The sequence below is a fragment of the Chanos chanos genome, chromosome 4 (genome assembly GCF_902362185.1).
Source record: "Chanos chanos chromosome 4, fChaCha1.1, whole genome shotgun sequence".
In the NCBI taxonomy this organism is placed as follows: Eukaryota; Metazoa; Chordata; class Actinopteri; order Gonorynchiformes; family Chanidae; genus Chanos; species Chanos chanos.
In genome coordinates, this window is record NC_044498.1 from 2,935,947 (window position 1) to 2,946,300 (window position 10,354).

Genomic DNA, 10,354 nt, shown 5'->3' on the forward strand with positions numbered 1-10,354 from the left:
TGTTACACCCCCAAATTTTATCTAACCAAAGTTTAACATGTGAATCGGGATTTTGTTCATCTCACTACAAACGTTGCACCTACCATCTTCTTTTGACAAAGGTACTGGCTTGTCGTGGGTAATGACCTTCTCCTCCATGTGAGAATGATTCGCTCTCGACTCTCCGACCAACTACGCTTCTAGAAAATTTCTTGCCGCCAACAAGGTGGCTGTAAATCATAACCTTCACAATTAATCGGATTTTATCATGTTATTCTGGTTTTACATTTCACCGCGAATGATTGTTGACCACAGCGAATATTTGCCTTACTCATGGGATTAATCATAATTATTGACTAGAATCTAAGGTGGAGTTCTTATAAAAGTCCACATCATTCACAATCACAGTATGATTGTGCAGTTTCCATGTGTCAACGCTGGGTGGTGACATTTCGGTCGATCCGTTATGTTTCCTCTTTCAAATGTCGACATGACGCGTATGTTGATAAACTCTCCATATTTCTCAGTCTTTACTCAGAGTTATAACATTCAGTTTTCAGCAACTGTTAAAAAAAGACTTTACTGTACAATTTCACGTTGTATATGCAGCATTTATGTGAGTGATTCGCTTCTTTGCAACGTTGTTGAAGGGGAACACATGATCTGTGCTAGGTTTCAAGGGGATGATGGCCTTTTGGTTAATTATTAATACATAGAATCTACTCCCAGTCTTCTGTAAATATGATAAATGGCCCTAAGGCACTCACCTCAGTGACGTCGCAGTTCAGACTCTGCAGGCTTTAATTAAGACCGGATGATGTTGCCCCGTTCTTTGTAGGTGTTAAAGATAGTTTAAGGTAGCAGAATGAACGCGCTCTTTTAATTTATTTTCTTGTGTTGTTGTTGTTTTTATTATGACTTTGTTTCAGTTTTGTTTTGTTTGTTTGTTTGTTTTTTTGCCTCTGAACTGATGCAGAGAAGGAAAACATGAAAATGACCTAACAGTTTTACTGTTGCGCTAGACATAATTAGAGTAGTATCTAGAATGTTCCTCTAGATTTATGATATCAATAGGCAAGGAAACAGTTTCCTTTGGAGTACGTTTAAAATGAGTTAACGTTAAAGTGCATTACTTTCATTACTATTTTTTTTTCATTTGAGTTTTCGTTCGATATTTTAACATGCCACTGAAAAGGAACAGTGTCAGTCCTTTGCGAGATGATACGTTTCATTCCTCGCAACCATCAGCCTCAAAGAAGATTTGTAATACAAGTGATGGACACATTCAGACTACGTTGTGTGACCAACAATTGCGTCACGGTGATTTTCAGGGAAACACATGTTCAAGGTATGACGAGGAGGAAGATTCGGGAATTAAATCAGGTAAGAAAGAAAAAGTGTAAATCAAAAATTTTGCTTTCTCACCCCTCTTACTATCGTACATACAAATCAAACACACGTTAAAGCATTTTGAAATTTGCTCGTTTTCAGTTAATCATCACCGTTTGTTATTTTTAATATTATTTTCTGTCCAAATTTTATTTGACCGCAGAATTGTTGTACTTCATGACAGTTTTAATTATTTCTACAAGTAAAGAAATTAGCCTCTATACGTGTGAGCCATCTCTAAGCATTAATTACATATTTTTAATCATCAGCAACAGAATATGTATGTAATTTCCATTACAAAGTGAATTTTGACTGCATTCTGGAACACTTACCATGACCTGTTTATACACATATAAACGTACATATCCGCTGGATGTTCACTGTTCCAACTCTCTCCTTGCACTCACTCACTTATGTATTTATTTATTTATGTAATTTATTTATCTATCTATCCGTTTATTTATTCATTTATTTATTTGGGCAGAGGCTGATGACAGTAATGGGACCATATCCTCTGAGGAGGACCAGGACCAACTGGAATATTCTAAGAATTTCAGCTTTAAGCAGTCCACGCCAAAGAAAAGCATAAGTCAGATAATCAAAGACAAGAAAAAACAGACACAGCTGACATTACAGTGGTAACTTTATCACTTGTCTCAACATTAAACACAATGAAATTCTCCTCTGTTTCCATGGCTTTATTCACAGAAACGTGATATACATTATGAGAACACTGCTTAAAAGCTTATATCTTTTTGTTGTTTCATGGTTCAATGAACCAGTTCCTAGGTTTTGAGGATATATGCTTGTTGAATGGGAATGGGAACTTGGCTTTGCTCTGTGTTAAGTTTTCAGATTTTCATCTTTCAGGCTTGAGGAGAATTACATTGTATGTGAAGGAGTGTGCCTGCCTCGATGTATCCTGTACGCTCACTATCTCGACTTTTGTCGTAAGGAAAAATTAGATCCCGCTTGTGCGGCCACTTTTGGGAAGGTGAGTCGGAATGACCCGTATTTACGTGAATATGTAGGATGTCAGACATTTTTGTACTTCATATGAATGTGGCTATATTGAATGTCTGATGGAATAGGCAATTCCTGGTGCAATTTGTACTGTTCCTTCAAAATCTGTCATTCTTGTACTGTAAGTGACTGTATTTTGTCTGCTTAGGTCAGTCAGATTTGTGACAGTTAGTTGAAAGTATCTGACTCTTATTGGTGTAATTATGATAACTGTGTTCATAATGCCTTCTCTACAGACTATACGGCAGAAATTTCCTCTTCTTACAACCAGAAGGCTTGGCACCAGGGGACATTCAAAGTAAGAAAAGGAATTTTTACTTTATGTAATGTGGGGTTAAGTAGTTTTAATATGCAAAATCAAATCTCCAACGGTCATTGTTCATCGCTGTAGTTGGTTGTATTTGCTGAAAACATGACATGAATGATGGCCAAACTGAAATATCAGTTCATTAGAGTTAATGTGGTGTTCTCTTATAATTACATTTTAGGTTGAACTGACAAGAATACTGCACTGTCTGCATTTGTGTAAATTTTATCTTATGCCACTTACGGATAAATCTTTTTTTGTGTGTGTGTGTGTGTGTTTATGTGTGTGTATTTCTAAAGATGTCACTGTTTGTTTCTTTGTTTTAAACAGATATCATTATTATGGTATTGGCATTAAAGAGAGCAGTGCGTATTATCATTCAGTGTACTCAGGCAAAGGTTTGACCAGGTATGTTCTTCTTTTGGTTCCTGTTAATATCTGTTTCACTTAAGCAACAAAACACTTTTTTTTTAAAACCTTTTAATCGTCAACGGCAGCTGTCCTCTGATAGGAAAAGATTCTTTTGTTCTAACTTAGTTGTCTATGGGTAAAGCATGTACCAGAGTTACTGATGCTGTTCGCACAGCTCAGGGCTCACGCCAGATTGGTGATGATGGTTAAAGTATGCCACGTTGCCTTTGCGTGTCACTAACCGTGTTACTGTTTTTATACAAACTGTGTCATGTAACGTCACTAATACAGTCCCATTCATTGCACATTGAAGACGTCTGTTTTTTTTTTGTTTGTTTGTTTTTGTTTGTTTTTGTTTTACCACAGATTCTCTGGGAGCAAACTAAAGAATGAGGTAAACTGATGTTCTGTAAAAGAACAGCAAAAGACATTTACACATTTTGAAAGATGAGGGGTTGCTTTTTTTTTTTTTTTCAACGTTGCTATTAGCAATGTGCAAAAAAATATTACTCTTTGGTTTGACATTCCATCTGTTGATGCTGGGAACAATGTGTGACATTTCATTTTCAAGATATAGTCCACACAGTTTTTTCAGCTGTTCTTTTCAGAGCCAGGAATGTTATGTCTCCGCTCCGTGTCTCTCAGGGTGGATTCACTCGGAAATACTCCCTCAGCTCAAAAACTGGAACGCTGTTGCCAGAATTCCCGAGCGCGCAGCATTTGGTTCTTCAAGGATCCATCTCAAAGGAAAAGGTGTGTTCATAGGAGCCGCTTGTAAAACACGCGCACGCGCTTCATTTCCCGCTGTTTTAATGTCCTTCTTATAAAAGACATTCTCATATTTTTCAATAAGGTGGACACATTGATAATGATGTACAAAACCCACTGCCAGTGCATCTTGGACAATGCCATTAACGTCAACTTTGAAGAGGTAACAGTTAGTGACTGTTTGGGGGGGGGGGGGGGGGGGGGGGGGGATGACCATGTCGTTCATTTCATGTCAGAATTCATTTTTCACGCTCCCGGTTATGCCGTCTCAGATCCAGAACTTCTTGCTTCATTTCTGGCAAGGTATGCCAGACCATCTCCTTCCCCTGCTGGAAAACCCCATCATCGTGGACATCTTTTGTGTGTGTGACTCCATTCTTTACAAGGTGTGGGCATGCATTTCACAAGCTGTTCACAAAGCACATGGTACAATGGTTTACAATGGCATAAAGGTGTGCTCTGGATGTCCTACAGTCTAATTGGTGTGAGGTTTTTCTCTAAGGTCCTGACCGACGTACTCATTCCTGCAACGATGCAAGACATGCCCGACAGGTCTGTGTTTTCGACTTCTAATATAATAGGCAAACTATAATAGGCTTAATAAAGAGCCCTTCGTTGGCACCGCACATTCAGTTAGATGAATGTATCCTGTGCAAGAGGGTTTTATTAAATAAGTTGTTAGTGAGGTTTGTTTAGAGTAACGAAAGGAAGATGTGTTTCCAGTCTCTTGGCAGATATACGAAATTTCGCCAAGCACTGGGAGCACTGGATGGTTTCATCCTTGGAAAACCTCCCAGAAATCCTGGCAGAGAAGAAGCTTCCGATCGCTCATCGATTCGTCTCCTCTTTGAAGAGACAGACGTCGTTCTTACATCTGGCACAGGTACGGTCTCGCCGTAACGCGACAGATGGTCACGAATGTGACGCTTTCGTGGCCGTTTTTGTTTGTTTGTTTGTTTTTTAATAGTTTTTTTTTTTTTTTGTCATCGCTGACCTCTCCCCACAGATTGCAAGACCTGCCCTTTTCGACCAGAACGTCGTGACCTCGATGGTGAATGACATCGATAAGGTGGATCTAAACAGCATTGGATCCCAGGCTCTACTCTCAATGTCAAGTGCTGACTTAGACTCAGACTTCTACTCTGAGTGTGAGTGTTCATATACACACACACACACACACACACACACACACGTATATATATATATATACACGTTTAAACCTATACAGAATGGGCTGTTCCAGATGAGGCCATATGCAGGTGTGTTTGGAATGGAGTGACAATGCGATATGTCTTTGGGTAACCTTGGGTAACCTCAATCCAAATGTATATATATATATATTTATTTATTTATTTTGCGTTTTTGCTAGATGACTCCATTTCCCTGTTCCAAGAACTGAAAGATCTCCTGAGGAAAAACGCCACGGTTGAGTCTTTCATCGAGTGGCTGGACTCCGTGGTGGAGCAGAAAGTCATTAAGGTTTGTGATAAATAGCGGCAGACCTTCTTCGGGCTCGGACTCTCCTGGCTCTGTCTGTGTAACTGAGCGTGTTAACGGTCTGGGTTTTTTTTTTTTTTTTTCCCTCTTCTAGCCGAGCAAGCAAAATGGGCGCTCCGTGAAAAAGCGGGCGCAGGATTTTCTGCTCAAATGGAGTTTCTTCGGAGCTCGTGTTATGCACAACTTAACTTTGAACAATGCCACCAGTTTTGGTAAGAACTTTCTTTATAATCTCCTATTACACATTTAAACATTTTTCAGTGCATACCCCCATTACAGGGATTATTTGTTTGTTTCCAGTCTCAGTGGCAGTGAGATTAAATAGCGAGATTAAATAAACATGAAGCTAATTCACCCTAATGCGACAGGAGAGAAAAAATTGACTAACGTAACAGCACACAGCAAAACAGCAGAGGCCTGTGCTGGACAAACCGCCTGTGCCTTTGGGCTGTGTGGACAGTGATTTTCAGGACACCTCCTCCAGCGTTTGATGGCCCTGTTCACAGAAGGTTAATCAGTGTCCATGTGAGAATCAGGCTCTCCATCACCTGAGAGGTCACTAAAAGCACAGACACACACATAGGTGACAGCTGGAGCAAGGACGGCCTCCTTTTGTGTGTGTGTGTGTGTGTGTGTGTGTGTGTGTGTGCCATCAGAGTGCAGTGTGAACTGTTTCCTCAGCTACTGGTTTTGGGTTAGGTGTGACCTCAGAGACTTCTATTATTCTCTCTAGGACTCTCTCTCTTTCTCTGTCTCTGTCTGTCTCTCTGTCTCTCTGTCTCTCTCTCTCTCTCTCTCTCTCTATATATATATATATATATATATATATATATATATATATATATATATCTCATCCTACAGTTGGAGCGCAGAAAGAGAGGGTTGAGATAAAGGGATGAGATGAGGAGTTGACTGTATGTGTTTTCTTGTCTTTTCTTCAGGTTCCTTTCACCTCATTCGGATGCTGTTGGATGAGTATATTCTGCTGGCCATTGAAACCCAGTTCAATAATGACAAAGAACAAGACCTCCAGAACCTACTCGACAAATACATGAGAAACGCAGGTATTGGAACCATATCAGTTTAGCCCCATTCAGAGCTAAACGACTAAAGTTTTACCCATGATGGATTTTTCACAGCATTAGCCAGTAACTTTCAGTTCTTGTTAGCAAATTCTGTCTCCACACGAAAAAAAGTCTTTATTTATTTATTTTTTTTCAGATGCCAGCAAAGCCGCATTCACAGCTTCTCCAAGTTCCTGCTTCCTCGCCAATCGCAATAAATCAAGTGCTGCCGTGTCTTCTGATTCGTCAGTCAAGAATGAGTCCCACCCTGAGCAGGCTTACATGTCTCTCACAGCCAATCAGCACGGACTGGGGGCTAATATGGTAGTCTTCCAAGGGACAGAGTCAGACAGCTTCCCTCTCTCCGGTATCCACATTCTACCTCCCCATTCTACCATCATTTCCACATTGTTCCTCTCTTTTAGTCTTTGTTCCTCATCCCAAATGTTGTTTTTAATTAAAGCTGAACTGTCGTTTTTACGTATGTACTTGGAGGCATCTTAATTTGCAAATCAAAGATTGTAAACTGGAGAACACTCTCCGATTGTCATATTGTCTGTAGAAGAACACAATTTTAAATATTGAGATGTTGACATATTGATATTTATAAATTCTCTTTAGGGTATTAGGTGTCTGATATATGTTAAACATTTTTGGATATCTGCATCAACAGATGTAGTATGGAAGCTTTTAGGTACTGATGTCCTAATTATCTACAGCACTGGTACTCAAAGTCTGGCTCTTGTGCCGTTTCTATCATGAGTAGTTCCAAATGGTCCACCATGTTATATTTCATTTTTAACATCCCAAACTGTAGATAAGCCTGAGCTGTTTTTAGGCATCACACACATTTAACACAGTCCTCAAACAACATTTCGACCCTGCTAATGAGTCAGGCAGCCGTACTCGCATCTGATAGGCCCCTGCTGTTGGCTGTCAGCCAATCACAAATGGCGATTCAGTCACAGTGCCATACGATTAGGTTAACGTTTTAGTGAACGGCAATAGCCAGCAGCAAGCGCAGAAAGGCGAACAGCCTGACAAACTGACAGTTCAATTCTACTGTTACTGTTAGCACTCTGAGTATCGGTGTCCTGCAGATTTGTAGTGGATGCTGAATGTGACATTCATTTTAGGCTAATGGTGAATTAATGATCAGAAGTCAGTTATAAAGTTAGGACGACGATGACGATGATGATGATGATGATGATGATGGAATGCCATGTGTTTCTTTAAGGACACCTGGACTTCTCGCAGAGCAATGGTCCACTGATGACTCCGCCCATCTCCCCGGCCATGGCGAATCGAAGCAGCGTGATTAACCAGGGCCCAATGGCAGTCAGGCCTCAGAGGAGCTGCTCCATCCAGCCACACCTCCCTGGCCAGAGCTTCCCCGACACCCTGTGTCAGAGCCTCCCTCACACCAGCTCCGGTCACTACCCCGGCTCCTCCAACTACCAGCCGGCGTTCAGGTCCCACTCCAACACCCCGACGTCGGCGTATCAGCCTCACGCCGCCGAGGCCGGGCGATACGCGTCTTTCGGCGCGCAGCAGCTGGCCAAAGACTGCTTCAGCAGCAGCTGCGCCGTGTCGTCCTACAGCTCGCGGGTGGCGTCGTCCTACATCGGCGCCCCAGACGCCGTGGGCGATGCCCAGGGAGCACAGCTCTTAGACTCCGCAGGTTATTGTTTCTTAGGGGGCACGTTGAACGGCGCTGGCTGCCCCGGTGCTACTTACTCAACCGCGGCACACGGCGGTGAGTTTTACACCTGATCTCTGTCAGCAGCTGTTTCATTGTCTGTACAATGTAATCTGTAGTACTTCTTAGAAAAAAGGATCTTTTTCTTTTCATTTGACTGTGAAAACATTCAGAACATGGAGCCCATGAGATACTGATAGTTAAAAATAATAGTAATGTATACACACACACATATATATATATATGTGTGGTGTGTGTGTCTGTGTGTGTGTGTGTGTATGTATATATGTATGTATAACATTGGTAGTAACTTCTTAGTTTATGATAAATGGGACCGTGTCCATCAGTTTATTGACAAATTTGCAGTCTTTGAGAATGGTGTTCTGTCTATGGCAGGTTACTATGGCAACAGTAGCTACCCAGAGACGCAGAGGATGAACTCGTTTATCGACCAGCACGTGTCCGTCATCAGCAGCGTGAGTAGCGTTCGCTCCGGCCCGACTTACACCGAGGTGCATGACCCCCTCAACATCCTGGACAACTCCGGGAGAAAAGGTCCTGGGCCCTACTACACCGATCAGCCCAGCCTGGTCCCACGGACGACAGGCGGTAAGAGCAGCACACAATACCACCCAGTCCAAGTTCTTATACCGCGATATACAACTTATCTTCAGTGTTTCCAATGAAGGTTTCTTTTTTTCTTCTGTTGGCTGATGTTGAATTACCAAATGCCAGCTGTTATTATTATTATTATTATTATTATTATTATTGTTGTTGTTGTTGTTGCTGTTGTTTGTTTCTGTTGTTATATAGTATTATTTTATTATTATATTGTTGAAACCTGATTGATTGATTATTGATTGATTGATTGACTGATTGATTGATTGTGTGTGTTTCTCACTAGGCCCTCCCATCCCCTCATCCATCTCCACCCCCTGCATGTTTGGATCTACTGCCCAATACCATACCCAGGATCCACTGCTGTCTCACCAGGGCTCTTCTGATGTCCAGGACATGGTGTCCTCTCTGCCCCCCATCAACACTGTCTTTATGGGCTCTGCTGGAGGCCCCCCCTGACTGTTACGGCCAATTCTGTCCTCTCTAGGCCACCGTAACTGACTGCTTTTCTCACAGGAGGTGAGACGCATTAAGACAATAAAGAATGTGCCATGAACATTTCGTCAGAGTTAGTTTAGATCTACCTGAAAAGCAAGGCTTGTAACTGTCTACCAGCGGTCCAGTGGAAAGTTCAATGATCCTGGAGAAAAAAAAAAAAAATATTGCATCAAGCAAAGATGGATTCACATTTAACACTCAAAGCTGACAGCAAAGACTATGCATCTTTCACTGACAAGAACAGTTATGATATTCAAACAACACTGAGAAAACTCAAGAATGTGAAGACTCTCGAGCCAGTCTAAAATAATTATGAGAGTACAGTCAGAATCCCCGCATCCTTTGGCCTCTGGGTGTGTTGTGTAATTGTGGAGATGCGCTGTCTTGTGTATATAAATATATGAACTTACTGCTGCCATTAAGAGCGTTATTAAAACTGCTTCATTTTAGGTTCTGTGAGGTCAGAATCATGTTGTCTTTATCTGATTAACATCACAATAAATTTTAGAATTCAAATCATCTGACTTGTCGTTTTTAGAGATGACAAACTACGGTAAAAAAAAGAATGTGTGTCTTGATTGATAAGTGAGAAAGAAAGAAAGAAAGAAAGAGAGAAAGATCAAGTCGAATTGAGTTAGGGATGTAAACCACTCTGCTGTATGGTCAGTCCTGAGCTCTCTCTCTCTCTCGCTCTCTCAGCAATTTCCTTGGCTTTATCTTTGCTCTCAATGCCCTGTGGCAAACCTGAAGAATACATGGGCTTTTAATAGGTAAACCAGACCCACTGCGGCCTGAGCAGAGATTACAGGCCGGAAACGCAACCCGAAGAACCTACGGATCAAAGTAAGGCTTTATCTGCACAGGAGGAGAATATTTGATTTCTCCTTTGTGCGTCGAGTTAAGATAGGACCTGATAAACGTGTTGACAAAAAAACACTGAGCCAATAGAAATGTTTAAGACCACAGGGTGAGCAAGCTGTTTATACATCGTGACCTGTAAAAAAAAAAAAAAAAAAAAAAAGGTGTATTTATTCATCTCTGTGTTCTCTAAATTGGGTTTTGTTAGTCTTTGAACAGATGGAAGCTAATAAAAGCATCATC

General features: G+C 41.2%; 1 protein-coding gene across 1 annotated transcript; it reads left to right on the top strand.

Moving 5' to 3' along the window:
• The first annotated feature begins 1,160 nt into the window (after positions 1–1,160).
• rfx6 (regulatory factor X, 6) lies at positions 1,161–9,214 on the top strand. Its single transcript, XM_030770775.1, has 19 exons — positions 1,161–1,362; positions 1,853–2,006; positions 2,239–2,362; positions 2,628–2,689; positions 3,029–3,106; positions 3,476–3,503; positions 3,755–3,862; positions 3,963–4,040; positions 4,150–4,263; positions 4,380–4,429; positions 4,601–4,760; positions 4,884–5,025; positions 5,247–5,356; positions 5,469–5,586; positions 6,316–6,438; positions 6,596–6,805; positions 7,676–8,194; positions 8,534–8,755; positions 9,042–9,214. The coding sequence occupies exons 1-19, from the start codon at positions 1,161–1,163 to the stop codon at positions 9,212–9,214; spliced, it is 2,775 nt and encodes a 924-aa protein (XP_030626635.1).
• The last annotated feature ends 1,140 nt before the right edge of the window (positions 9,215–10,354 follow it).